Raw genomic sequence first — 14,971 nt, forward strand, 5'->3', positions numbered from 1 at the left:
CGCTTTCCGGGATTCGAACCCGGCCCTCTCGATTGTGAGTCGAGCGTGCTAACTACTACACTACGCGGTGTGTGTGTGTGTGTGTGTGTGTGTGTGTGTGTGTGTGTGTGTGTTAAGTACCAGGTGTGTCTCTGGTTAAATGAGGTGAATCTGACCCACACCTACTCTCACACACACACACACCACGTAGTGAAGTGGTTAGCACGTTCGATTCACAATCGAGAGGGCCGGGTTGAGTCCCGGTAAGCGGCAAGACAAATGGGCAAGCCTCTTAATGTGTGGCCCTTGTTCACCTAGCAGTAAATAGGTACGGGATGTAACTCAAGGGGTTGTAGCCTCGCTTTCCCGGTGTGTGTTGTGTGTTGATGTGGTCTCAGTCCTACCCGAAAATCGGTCTATGAGCTCTGACCTCGCTCCGTAACGGGGAAGACTGGCTGGGTGACCAGCAGACAACCGAGGTGAAACACACACACACACACACACACACACACACACACACACACACACACACACACACACATACACACAAACACACACACACACACACACACACACTTGAATCTCGGTCACGAAATGGCTTTAACACCTAAAATTATTACCTGAACGTGCACATTCAGTATACGTGTGTGTGTGTGTGTGTGTGTGTGTGTGTGTGTGTGTGTGTGTGAGCGCACGCAATACAACAAACATTGCCATTACACACAACTGAAGATAACAACGACAAGTACAACTACTACTATTACTACTACTACTACTACTACTACTATTGCAGCAGCAGCAGCAGCAGCAGCAGCAACAACAACAACAACAACAACAACAACAACAACAACAACAACAACAAGCTGAAGACGATAATGAAAAAGGTCATCATATTTCTCAATGTTGCTGATTCAAGTTTATTTCATTACATAGCGGCTGAACTGATGCGGGTGAGAGAACTACACGGAAAGATCACTGGAGCTATCATATTCTCTCTCTCTCTCTCTCTCTCTCTTCATACAGCTGGCGACACCTACTTTTTCCTATTTACTCATATGTGCAATAGCTACCATGTTATCAATGACTCTCCCCACAGCACTATATGCTATCTTGAGGTGAAGGTTAATAAGGACGATGCTCCTATTTTTTTCCTACTGCCATACTCACTGCTTGCAATTCTTCACCAAGGATATTAACTCGCTAAGGAGCTTTGTTGTATTTATGAAGGATGTGTAAGGAGATTGAGAGGTAAGTTTAATGTTACTGCGTGCTTTAATAGACTAGCGAAATCTGACACAAGACGGGTGAAATGAGCAAGTGAACGGAAATTACAAATGATAAACTCAATATAGTGGCGTTAGTTCATGTAAATGTCAATACTTGTAAATAAATAAAAAAAAAAATAAACTAATCCAGTAGTGTAAACAGAAGACCAAACACTAGAATAATTAAATAAACACAAAAACACATACTTCTACAAAACGGATGTCATACCAACCCATCACTACAGCAAGTCCCATGGCATTTCACTATCACGCACTGCAGACGTCCGTATTCACAAAAGACTTCCCCTCTCACTACGACAATTTCCCAAGGCCACAGAAATGATCAGCAGGATTTTCAAGGGTTTTTTTTTTCTCTTATGATAAACTAGAAATCTTGCCAATCCATCACCAGCAGAACCATAAAAAAAAAAAAACACTCTTCAAAACACGAGTATCTTCACCTGGAACCTTTGGAAAACAGTGATGGTGAGAATGCTGCGTTTCAGAATACGGGCCAGTCACACCACCGACCCAACATTTTCCACAGCTTACCTTGCGCCTGAACTCTTTGAGGTAGCCCGAGGAGGCGAGAGTCACACTTGAGCGGTACATTTTGACGGGAGGCGGGAAACACGTAGCAGAGATTAAGATGAAACGCCTTCTTAGTTGCTGCGAGGGGTGTAGTGCTTGTTCCTTCCTTTATTTAGCTGCTAATCCACGAGGGAGGTTGGTTGCGTTGATGAGAGGGGCCATCCACGTACAGGCAGTGTGTGGTCATGTGGGCGGCTGCCTCGTCAGTCACTCCCCCAACAGCTGATCAAGCGACGCCGATCAGATGAAAACAATATGATTACGAGATGAGGCCCACACGCGCTGCGCTGCGAATGTGTGGTGTTATAATAGCCAGCTGGGGAGTGTTGTGCTGGGATTGGTGAGCTTGATAGGAGGCGTTGCGGTGTGAGAGCTGCAAGTGTTGTGTTGTGAAGGCTGTATCGCTGTGCAGCAAGCAGACTTGCGTGCGCCGTGCAGACAGACACTCTTCCAGCAGCCTGAGTTGTAGCAGGTTTGGTACAGCAACAAAAGGTACTAGAACGCCGACTACAAGTGAGATGTAGCGCTGTGCAGGAAGCAGAAATCGTAGTGAAAAGTGCACCACACTAACACTCTTCCAGGAAAGTAGTTGTGCAGTGATGTAGCAGACTTTGCACAAGCGCCGCGGCCACAAAACACCACGACGCTACAAAGGGTGCGTGTGACGTGACGTCTTGCGACAAGCAGGAGCTATGGTGAACAATACAGCACATCAATACACGCTTCCTGAAGGCCGTGGTGCATCAAGACCCGACAAACACACATCACTAATGTTTCGTGCCTCATTCCGTAAACACATTTATCACGTCTCTTAAAAAGCAGCGCTCCACTCTGCAAGCGTGCTAAGGCGCGAGAAAAGCCGGGAAACACAACTTCTCAACACACGACGCACGTGGGAAAATATTCAAGCAACTCTTAATTTCCTGTCTGCCCGCAACTCCCGCAAAAGATGCCTGAGAAACTGAGGAAAGTCTGGGTGTAGCGGCTGTACTGGCGGGGTGCACCAGGGGCGGTCTAACACTTGTGTGACTGATTGGGGAGGAGGAGAGGGAGAGGGGGAGGGGGCTTGGGAGGGAAGCAAGGTTGGGGAAGCTGAAAAAGGTGGTATAGTGGCGGCAATTATAGCTGTAGTGGAAGTGAAAGAAGTTGGATTTGGGTTGGTTTGAAGTAGTAGTAGTAGTAGTAGTAGTAGTAGTAGTAGTAGTAGTAGTAGTAGTAGTAGTAGTAGTAGTAGTAGTAGTAGGTGCGGTGGTGACAGAAGGAAGGTTGAAAAGATGGCAATGGTAATAATAGCAGCAGCAACAACAGCAAAAAAAAAAAAAAAACAGTATTATTATTATTTTTATTATTATTATTATTAATAGTAGTAGTAGTAGTAGTAGTAGTAGTGTGCACTTCCACCACCACCTTTCTGGTAGTAGTAGTAGTAGTAGTAGTAGTAGTAGTAGTAGTAGTAGTAGTAGTAGTAGTAGTAGTAGTAGTAGTTGTAGTAGTAGTAGTAGTAGTAGTAGAAGAGTGCACCACCACTACCACCACCACCACCACCACCACCACCTCTGCTAACACCTGCCTTCCTTTTTACCTTCACTGGGCTCAATCAATATGTGAAATTATCATGATGGGGGTTGGCTACACAAGTGGTCAGTAACCCCTCCTTCTTCCTCATCACATGCACACACTCAAACCCTCACCCTCAACATTCTACTCATCTTTCCTGCTCATCTTTCCCATATTTCATCCACTAATGGCTTTATACTTTCACACATCCTCATATCCTACTTCTCTTTTCCTTCCCGACTGACACACAGCTAAATATAAAACAATCTGTACTCCTCTTCCTTGTACCCTGATTGTTTTTTGTCTCTGGGTTCTATTCTTATACCTCCTTTGTCTGGCATTCTCCCATAGGCAAGCTTACATCACTTCCTTCCTTCCCAAATGAAACTTCAAGTCTATTTCCTAATACATGTTTCCTTCCTTCCTTCTTGTCCTTTCTTTACTCACAGTTCAAGTGAAGTCTTGCTACCTGTGCATCTTTACTTGTAGAGAATTCAAGTGTGTTACCTGTTGGAGGATAAGGGTTAAGTCAGGTGTATTAGGTAAAAATATTCTGCACTGTTTTCACTATAATAACCAGTAGAAGGAGGTGTTGCTAGATTATAAAGATTCAAGCCTATTACCTCAGTGCATAATGTGGGAGGATAAAGGTTAGGTTAGGTGTGTTAGGTAATAGGTAATATTCTGCAATGTTTTCACTCTTAATATCCAGGTGAAGGTATTGCTAGATTATAGAGAATTCAAGCCTGTTACCTCAGTGTGTAATGTGGGATGGTACAGATTAGCTGAGGTTGGTTAGGTCAAAGTATTCTGCACTGTTTTCACTATCAATATCCAGAAGGTGAAGGTGTTGCTAGATTATGGAGAATTCAAGCCCATTACCTCAGTGCATTATGTGGGATGATGCACATTATGTTAGATGGGTTAGCTAAAATATTCTGCACTGTTTTCACTATTAATATCCAGAAGGTGAAGTTGTTGCTCGATCATCACTCAGGTAGCTTCACAGTCTTGCATCACCTACTCCAGTGACACGACAGATGTGGCAGGGCTGTGGTTTATGTACATACAAAAAAGCTTCTACTATAAATATCTGTCCACACTTGTACTATGACAGCCTACCCTTCACATGGTGCCAAACATCTATGCCCAAGTACATTATATAAGCTAGAGTACAGGGTTCTTAAAGTATATAGAAGCTGCTGTATTATATCCATTTGCCACCCCTGCATGAGTCATTCTGAGTCAGCAGTAGTTATAATCAAGCATTAAGACAGCTGTTCTTAAACACTGCAATATTCTCTGAGCAGTTTAATTGTTCAAATGTGACATGATTTGCTTTATCCAATCATCACTTAAGTACAACCATGGCATTAGATTTTCTTTTTCGCTTAGGAGGGAAAATCTGGCAAAGGGCAACAAAAAATTATTAAACAAAAAGGTCCCATTGGATGCCAGTCCCTAAGCAGGTCCAAGAGAGTTAGCCAAAAGAATGGGATAAATGTCTTGAAACCTTCCTCTTAAACACACAAGGTGTTTTTTTTCTTTTATTTATTTATTTATTAATTTATTTTTATTTATTTGTTTACTATTTCTTTTGAGAAAGAGAGAAAGAACATGAATTTCTATAAATCCAAGCAAAGGTTTTAATGTTATTTCAGATAAAAAAAAAATAATATTCTAGCTAGTAATCATCAATATTTCCTTTAACATCCTTACTTTCAATAGGGAGATTGGATGGCTACTATAAGAGACTAGGCACCTTGAGTTTCAGATACTACTATTTTTGCAATCATTAAAAAAAGGATAAAAAGAACAGTTCAAGCATTTTCTGAGGCTATTCCTACCAATTTGTCTTTCTTTTCTATGTGAGAGGAGAGACTTGGCCAAGGGGAACAGAAACGATTCAACAAAAAGGCCCACATATGCTAATGAACCACTACTACATACATGGTCTCTTATCTAGTGTTCAGCCTTGCCATGTCTTCCTTCATAGACACCCTGCTTTCTTTCACTCTCCCTTCAGTCTTCCTTCACAGCTCACCTCAAGCTTTCCTTCACTCTCCTTTCACAGCTTTCCTTCAGTCTTCCTCCACAGTTCACCTCCAGCTTTCCTTCACTCTCCCTTCACAGCTTTCCTTCAGTCTTCCTCCACAGTTCACCTCCAGCTTTCCTTCACTCTCCCTTCACAGCTTTCCTTCAGTCTTCCTCCACAGTTCACCTCAGTTTTCCTTCACTCTCCTTCACAGCTTTCCTTCAGTCTTCCTCCACAGTTCACCTCCAGCTTTCCTTCACTCTCCCTTCACAGCTTTCCTTCAGTCTTCCTTTACAGCTCACCTGCTTTCCTTCACTCTTCCTCCTGGTCTTCCTCCACTACCTCCACAACACTTCATACACAGCCCTCCTCTTTTCTTCTCACATGTCCACACCACCTAAATCTACACTCAGCTAATAACACACACACACACACACAGATCATAGAAGAGAAGATAGCTGAGAAAGTGGTGAAGGTTATTAAGTCAAATGAGACATTGGTGAGGGAAACTGTAGACAAAAAGAGATGTGTGGTGATATTTGGTGTGGAGGAGGATAAGACACCGAGTAAAATGGAGAGAGAGAAAAACATAAAAAAGGTGATAAATAATATCATTAATGTGGTGCGGAGGAGGAAAAGACCTAGTACAAGAAATAGAGGACTTCCATAGAATTGGAAAGTTCACAAGAGAAGGTATGAGGCCAATAAGAATCAAACTTAAGTCACAAAAGGATGTAGATGAATTGGTGGAGAAGTCATGGAGGCTAGCCCAGCAGGAAACAACAAGGAAGATTTGGTTGAGAAGAGATCTCGGTGAAAAGGAAAGAGAAATGTTAAATGAGTTGAGAAAGGAGGCTTTGAAAAAAATGAAGAGAGGACAGAAGAAGAGAAGAAAGAGTTTTTCTGGAGAATCTTGGATATGAGACTGAGGAAGTGGTTCATAACCCAGAAAAGTACAGCAAGAAAGGACTAAAGAAACTTACATATGAGCGAAATGTAATGTATTCCAACATAAATGGAGTGATATCGGGATTTTAGAACTCAACGATTACTTGAGGGACAAGAACCCAGATATTGTGGGTCTTACTGAAACAAAACTGAGAGAGGGAGAAGACCTGATGAAGGTTGGAGAAGGGAAATATAACGTTTGGAAAAGAAATAGAGTAGGTAAGATGGGAGGAGGAGTGATGTTGCTGGTTAAAAAAGATATAAAGGTGGATCAAGTGAAAAAAGGTATGGGAAAGGCAGAAGTGCTAAAGATCAGAGCAGAAACTAATGAAGGAAAAAAGAGGCACTACATAGTGGTGTACGTACCACCTAAGACAAATGCATGGTCAGTACAGGAATATGAAGAAATGATAAGTGATACAGGAACATGTCTGGAAGAAATGTTGGGTGGCTGTGAACGAACTATAATGATGGGAGATTTTAATTGTAAAGAGGTGTGTTGGGAGGACTGGTCAATGGAAGGATCAGAGACAACATGGGGAAATACACTATTGACACTGGCAATGGAAAATGTGTTAACTCAGTGGGTCAAAGAAGATACTAGGTTTGGAGGAGAGGGAGCATCGTCAAGACTGGACTTGGTCTTTAGTACAGAGCCAATGGTCATTGAGGAGATGAGGGTGGAGTGCCCTTTAGCAAAGAGTGATCATGCAGTTTTGGAGTTCAAGGTGATAGACGAAGAGAAATCTAGAAGAAATGAAGAATATAAAGTGGGAAGATGGAATTATGCCAAGACAGATTTTGGAAACCTAAAGAAATTCTTTCAAGAGACAAATTGGATGAAATTCAAGAGTGCTAAGGAGCAAATGAAAAGTGGAAGGAATTTATAAAAATATACAAAGAAGGTGAGAAAAATTTGTACCAATAAGACAACATAGAGAAGTTGGAAAGCAGGACTGGTTTAACGATAGATGTGAAAAGGCTAGAACAAGAAAAGAGGATGCATGGAAGAGGTGGAGAAGGAAAAGACGGATTAAGCAGTGGGAAAGTTACAAAAGAGCAAGAAATGAATATGTGTTGATTAGAAGAGAAGAAAGAAAGAAACAAGAAAAGGATATAATTGATAAATGTAAAGACCAACCAAGGCTTTTTTACAGACATGTGAACAACAACATCAAAAATAGAGAAAGTATTGAAAGTTTAGAAGTAAATGGAGTATACAGTGAAGATCCCAGGAAATGGCAGAGGCTATGAATGGATGCTTTCGGAAGGTATTCACAAAGGAGACTGCTTTTGACAAACCACTGGTAATGGAACAGAAAGGGATTATGAAGGAGTTTCAAGTAACGGTGGAGGAGATCAAGAACATGATGGGGAGTTTAGAAGTGAGAAAAGCTGTGGGACCTGATGGGGTATCAGGATGGATTTTAAGAGAATGCAGGAGCAATTGGCAGAAAAAGTTTGTGAAGTAATTGATGCCTCATTAAGGGAAGGCGTAGTGCCCCAAGACTGGAAAAGAGCTAACATTGTCCCAATCTATAAATCAGGTAACAAGAGAGACCCATTGAACTATAGACCAGTGTCACTTACAAGTGTGGTAGCTAAGATGTGTGAGAGGGTGGTGAAGACTAGATGGACAGACTTCTTGGAGAAAAATGACATACTTTGTGAGTGTCAATTTGGTTTTAGGAAAGGGCGTTCATGCACGACAAACCTGATATGTTACTATTCGAGGGTGATAGATGTAATACAGGAAAGAGATGGTTGGGCTGATGGAATATATCTGGATTTAAAAAAGGCCTTTGATAAGGTACCACACCAGAGACTGATCTGGAAACTTGAAATGGTAGGAGGAGTGCATGGCAGTTTACTAAAATGGATGGAAGACTTTTGGTAGGAAGAGAAATGAGAACAATAATTAAGGACAGACCATCAGAATGGGGATTGGTGGAGAGTGGAGTTCCACAGGGATCAGTGTTGGCACCAGTAATGTTCGCAGTCTACATAAATGACATGGTGGATGGGGTGTCCAGTTATGTGAGCCTATTTGCAGACGATGCAAAATTGTTACGAAAAGTGAGATGTGACAAAGATTGCGAACTACTCCAGGAAGACTTGGACAGAATATGGAAATGGAGCTGTACATGGCAAATGGAGTTCAACACGACAAAATGCAAGAAAATAGAGTTTGGCAAGAGTGAAAGAAGAATCAGGAGTATGTACAAGATAGGAAATGAAGACATAAAACCAGTCATGAAGAAAAAGACCTTGGGGTGACAATTACCAATGACCTATCGCCAGAGAGACATATAAACAAAATAATTGGAGAAGTATTGAACTTATTGAGGAACATAAGAGTGGCGTCCGTATATCTAGATGAAGAAATGATGAAGAAAATAATTACTGCAATGATAAGACCGAGGCTTGAATATGCAACAATACAGTGGGCTCCGAACTTAAAGAAACACATAAGGAAACTAGAGAAAGTACAGAGGGCTGCAACGAAAATGGTGCCTGACTTAAGAGATTTGACTTATGAAGACAGACTGAAAAGAATGCAACTTCCAACCCTGGAAAACAGAAGAGAAAGGGGAGACCTGATAGCAATATACAGAGTGATGATTGGCATGGAAAAATGGATAGGGAAGATCTGTGTATGTGGAATGGAAGAATGTCGAGAGGGCATGGGAAAAACTAAAATGGCCACTTATAGGAGAGATGTGAAAAATATAGCTTCCTCATAGAAGGGTGGAAGCATGGAATAGTTTAGACGTGGAAGTGGTCAACGCAAGGAATATTCATGATTTTAAGAAAAAGCTGGACATTAATAGATATGGAGACGGGACACACACACCCTAAAGCATCCTTATAACACACGAAACACCCTCAAAACATCCCCAAACATCTTTAACCCCCTGAGTACCATGATACGTTTCCATATTCATTCTAGTTACTATTTGGTGATTTTATACAGCTTCAGAAACTCATGTAGGGGATCAAAATAGTGAAGACTGTGACCATTAATCTTCTAACCTCCATAGACCCTTCCTAATGTCAATAAAATGGTCTAATCATACACAAATCTCAAAGTAAAAATGTGTCACAGTATTGAAGGGGGGTTAAAACACTCTAAAAACAACATTTAAACACTCTTAAAACTATCTTAAAATCTTCTCAACCACACCCTGTTCCATCCCACCCCATCCAATGCATGCAGGTATACATACATACATACATATATACAGGCATATGTACTACATGTATATATAAACAGCTGCAGTGGCCCTGAAATAACACCCCTCCCTCTGCCAGCAAGTGTGTGAAGAATGTCATTAAGCTTCATGTTCTCCCAGGCAAGTCAGTTCAGGGTGAGGTGAATAGCCTACGAATTTGAGATTATATTGATCGTAATGAACATATAGGTACACTGATTGCTTCCCCATTTTATTGTATTTTCCACCCTCATCTCCCTTCTTCATTCTGAGAGCAACACATATATGCTACACCACTTAGACCTGCAGGATTAATGTAAGATTTGCACTGAAAGCTTCCGAGAGTTATTTTCTTATGAGAACTGCTCATTTTTGGGAATTCTAAGTGCTGGATGTGATGTTAAATAGTGAATATACAGAAAAGAAATAGAAAATGGTCAAATGGTATCTAATATGTAGTGGTAAAAGGAAACTATTATTAACACACACACACACACACACACACACACACACACACACGGCCTGGTAGCTCAGTGGTTAGAGCGCTGGCTTCACAAGCCAGAGGACCGGGGTTCGATTCCCCGGCCGGGTGGAGATATTTGGGTGTGTCTCCTTTCACGTGTAGCCCCTGTTCACCTAGCAGTGAGTAGGTACGGGATGTAAATCGAGGAGTTGTGACCTTGTTATCCCAGTCTGTGGTGTGTGCCTGGTCTCAGGCCTATCTGAAGATCGGAAATAATGAGCTCTGAGCTCGTTCCGTAGGGTAACGTCTGGCTGTCTCATCAGAGACTGCAGCAGATCAAAATAGTGAATTACACACACACACACACACACACAGTTAAGGAATGTTCTATCAATCTAGCATTAAAAAGATAGAATATTTGTTTAATTTACATATAAATACAAATAAACTACAAACACACACACACACACACACACACACAAACTTTTCCTTATCTTCTTTACTTCCTTCCTTCCTCCTTCCCTCCCTACACAACACACACACACACACACACACACACACAAGATCGCATAGTAAAAAACTGAGGAAGGGAAGATGTCTGAGAGATGTTAAAAGATATAGTTTCCCACAACGATGTATTGAGACTTGGAACAGTTTGAGTGAAGAAGTGGTATCAGCAATGAATGTACATAGCTTTAAAGAAAAATTGGATGAGTGTATATATGGAGATGGGGCCACACAAGCATAAAGCCCAGGCCCTGTAAAACTACAACTAAGTAAATACAAACCCACAAACTTTTCCTTATCTTTACTTCCTTCACTTCTTCCTTCCTTCCTTCTTTCCTTTCTTCCTTCCTCCTTTCTCCTTCCCTCCCTCCACACACACACACACACACACACACACACACACACACACACACACACACAGCCAAAATATGGAGTCATGGAGTGGAATGGACTGGAGCATGAAGGTATGGCATGTCCCCTATAATTACAGTAACCAGCTCTAAATAGGCAACACCTGTGTTGGCCGGTGAATGGCAGGCCACGGGGAGCAGTCATTGCCTCGTGCCGCAGATAGGAATGACACCTGGCTCCTGTAGTGTTGGGGAGTGTTAGGGAGTGTCAGGTATAAATGCCGAACACTCTGGATGTCTTAAGGTGTCTTGTGAGATAAATAATGTTTTAAATGTCTTTTTCTGAACTAAAGCAAATGATAGAGAAAAGAAAAATCCACTGCACACTACCTGTTTTAGTGTTTTCTCCTTCTTATGATTTGATTTCTTTAATGAGAGTAATTTCAAGATACTTATTCTCACATTTAGCTGATCTTTTTGACATTTGTATGGACTGGCAGCTGATTGGGCCTTTTTTTCTCCTATTCATTTACGTTTCTTGCTCTATCTTGCTCTTCTTATGACTATATTATACATGGTCTAAATACCTTTTCTTCCTAAACTTAAATGAAAGAAAGAGAAAAAGTCCTTCATATTTAAATCCTTGGCTTGAAAATCTTGCACGTCCTAGATTATAAATGGTCCTAATGTCTTTTCTTGCACTAAAATGAAAGGGTATAAATATAAGTAAAATGAAATGGTATTAATAAGAACACTTGAAAATAACAAAAGCTACAAGAAGCCATCAGGCCTTCATGTGGCAGTCCCTTCATGAAACACACACCTATCTACGTATTTCCACCTTCTACTTCTTCACACAGCCTAACCTAACCTATCCTACCCTAACATAACCTATCTATTTCCTTCTTCACACAGCCTAACCTAACCTAACCGATCCTACCCTAACATAACCTATCTATTTCCTTCTTCACATAGCCTAACCTAATCTATCCTATCCTATCCTATCCTATACTGACCTAACCTAACCTAATCTAACCCAACTTAACCTAATCTATCCTAACCCAACCCAACCCAACCTAGTGGTAGGGTCACCCATTCGAGTTAACTTCTTTCATCTGTTCCTATCCAGTTCCTATCCTCTTCTTGCAATCCCAGTTAATTCATGTCACACTTAATCTACTATTTCTACCCATCAGCATCCATCTATTACTTTGTCTGAGCTTACTGACTCAACACCTAATTACTGACTCCTTTACAGTTATCTACTAGTCTATCTGTGCATGCTTTCCCTCCTCCTGTGGCCTCACTGCACAAGACTTCCTTCTTCCTCCCACCCTATTCTGTCCACCTCTTAAGAGTTAACCAGTACTCTCAATTATTCATTCCTTCCTCTGGTACACTCTGGAACTCCATATATCATCCTATGCATCATCCTATTACCTGAACTCATTTGGAAGGGAAATTTCAAGATACTTACCCCATTTTTGTAGCTAAGTAACTCAGACCTGCTTGGGGACTAGTATCTAAGTGGGGCTTTTTGTTTTGCCATTTTTGTTGCCCTTTGCCAGATTTGCCCCTCTCATATAAACAGAGAAGGAAAAATTAATCTACCAATCTTTGTACATCAATCTCACTAGGTTAGGTAAGGTTAGGTTAGGTAAGGTCAGATTAGGTAAGGTAAGGTAAGGTAAGGTTAGGTTAGGTTAGGTTAGGAAAGGAAAGGAAAGGAAAGGAAAGGAAAGGTAAGGTAAGGTAAGGTAAGGTAAGGTTAGGTTAGGTTAGGTTAGTTTAGGTTAGGTTTGGTAAGGTCAGACTAGGTAAGGTAAGGTAAGGTAAGGTTAGGTTAAGTTAGACATAGGTTTGACTAGGCCATTAGGAATCAAGGTAGGTACAGATCCTTATTAAAACACTAACCCCCTCCCCAAGGACTCCTCTCTTCTTCCTCCTCCTCCTCCTCTTCCCTTTGCATAACTGGGTGACAGCTTCCCTCTTCCTCTTCCTCCTCCTGCCACACATGTTTCAAAATTCAGTGGTAGTATAATTGACAACCTTCTCTAATACTAAAGAGAAATATTTCTGTTGGTTATGAGTTTTATTATAAATTATCCTTTTCTTAATTGCTGAGGGGTTATCAAAATTGTGTTTATAGGTGTGTGTATTGTTATTCTGTATATATCATCTACAGGTGCCTGAATGTATAGTGATAGTAACCTTATTTTTTTCCTATTTTAACCTGTGTGTGTGTGTGTGTTGTTATTCTATATGTATTATTTACAGGTGCCTGGATGTATAGTGACAGTAACCTTAATTTTTTTCCTATTTTAGTCCATGTATGTGTGTGTGTGTGTGTGTGTGTGTGTGTGTGTGTGTGTGTGTGTGTGTGTGTGTGTGTGTGTGTGTGTGTGTGTGTCCTCTCCTTCTCTCCCTACCCCCAAAATAAAAACATAAAAAAAAAAAAACAATAAAAACTGATAGGTGTTATTTTATCCAATTGTCAGGCTAACTTAACCCTTCATATCTCAGTGGCTTCTTGAAACACACCAAATTAACTTCTTTTTTTTCTAACTTCAAATTGTACAAAACTAAGATATGTACTTCCAGATGAGGAATTTTTGATGACACCCAACAAACAACTCAACTTCAAGACACTACCTTTGAAAACTAATTAAAAAAAAAAAGTTTGAATATACAACTACAGCATGACCGCTTTATTCAGGGTAAAAAAAAAAACAACTAACAACATTGAATATAACACTCCTAAGGTAATGGAAGCCAGATAAAGACATTCAAAGCACAATAAGAAAGACTCAAAACAGATAATGGTAGTGGAAGTGAAGTTAATCAGGTTGCATGACATTTCGGTACAAGATGCTGTTAGTACCTTACCTAATGAGTTCCTAGCACTAGTCTGACTCAATACACCACACCCTTATTCACGATTTTGTAAGATTATCTCCAAAACTCTCGTAAATATTGCTGGATATGGATTAAACAGGTAAAAATTAAGGTTTCTATGATTTGTGTATCCAGAAAGCTTAAAAACAATACATACTGAATAACACACAAGGTTCTATGCACTCGTAAATAATGTTGAATATGGGTAAAAAGGTAAAAAAAATTAAGGTATCTATCAATATACATCCAAAAACCTTAAAGGTAACACACACACACACACACACACACAAGGGTCTAACTTGTTGCACACACACATTACAACACAGCATTCACTTCAAAGCACAGTGCGGGGGAAGAAAGTAGCACACACAGCTCGTCTGTCATCTCGGTAATTCTGTCACTCACTCAGAATTATGTGGTCAGGCGGTGTTGATTCATCCTGGAGGGGAAAATCCTTACAGCGTCCACCACACGTCACTCCTCACCAGCCGCCTTGGGTCTACTACGGGTTGTCTTTGTGTCTTCCTTTGTGTTCTTTTGAGTTTCCGTTCCCACAAGAATGAAAACAAATGTCGTACTGCAAGGAGGATTATTGTACATCACACTATTTGTTTTCACTATTTATACTATAGATTGTATAATGTTGGATATCAAAACACATTGGTTAATTTTATGATTTGTTTCTATTATTTCAATCCACTTTGGGTCTCCTGGCTGTCTTTGTGTCTTCTTTTGTCTTTTTTTGAGCTTCCATTCTCGTATGAGAGAAATATCGTACTATAGGGATGATTGTTGTACCTCACACAATGCTTTCATTATTCACGCTATAGATTATATGATACTGTATATCAAAACACAATAGTGAAATTTATGATGACTGCGTTTTTCTCACTTTAATCACGAGTTCTTACATTATTTTCTTGCTTGATATTTTTTTTCTACATACGATGTGAAACAACTAACACACGAAAAAAGAAGAAAAAATGCCAACTATAATTAAGTACCTACATAAATATTACAGGTTTCTCTTGGGTGTTTCATTAAAGGCATTGTGCCCGGGCTGGTGGCGGCAAAACACTTACAATTGAGCGTTATTAAGGAATTATGGATAAATTTGCCATCAAATGTAGCAGTTACTAGCTAGTTTGCATCCGTGGGAAAGGAAAAGG

The 14,971-nt window shown here is 40.5% G+C and overlaps 1 protein-coding gene across 5 annotated transcripts in view; it reads right to left on the reverse strand.

Annotated features, from left to right (window-relative positions):
• Window positions 1-14,375, reverse strand: part of LOC123511923 (phospholipase D1-like) — a 42,197-nt gene extending 27,822 nt beyond the window's left edge. The window contains exons 1-3 of one of the 5 annotated variants that reach the window (XM_045268010.1): window positions 14,208-14,375; window positions 3,840-3,899; window positions 1,797-2,057 (exon numbers count right to left, since the gene is read on the reverse strand). In XM_045268010.1, the coding sequence (XP_045123945.1) occupies window positions 1,797-1,856 (60 nt within the window). In that variant the 5' untranslated portion in view covers window positions 1,857-2,057; window positions 3,840-3,899; window positions 14,208-14,375. Of the gene's footprint in view, window positions 1-1,796; window positions 3,225-3,839; window positions 3,900-14,207 lie in introns of those variants that run through there. The other 4 variants (XM_045268015.1, XM_045268013.1, XM_045268011.1 and 1 more) reach the window with 4 other exon arrangements.
• Between the last annotated feature and the right edge of the window lie 596 nt (window positions 14,376-14,971).

This window comes from Portunus trituberculatus, chromosome 32 (assembly GCF_017591435.1).
Source record: "Portunus trituberculatus isolate SZX2019 chromosome 32, ASM1759143v1, whole genome shotgun sequence".
Taxonomy (NCBI): domain Eukaryota; kingdom Metazoa; phylum Arthropoda; class Malacostraca; order Decapoda; family Portunidae; genus Portunus; species Portunus trituberculatus.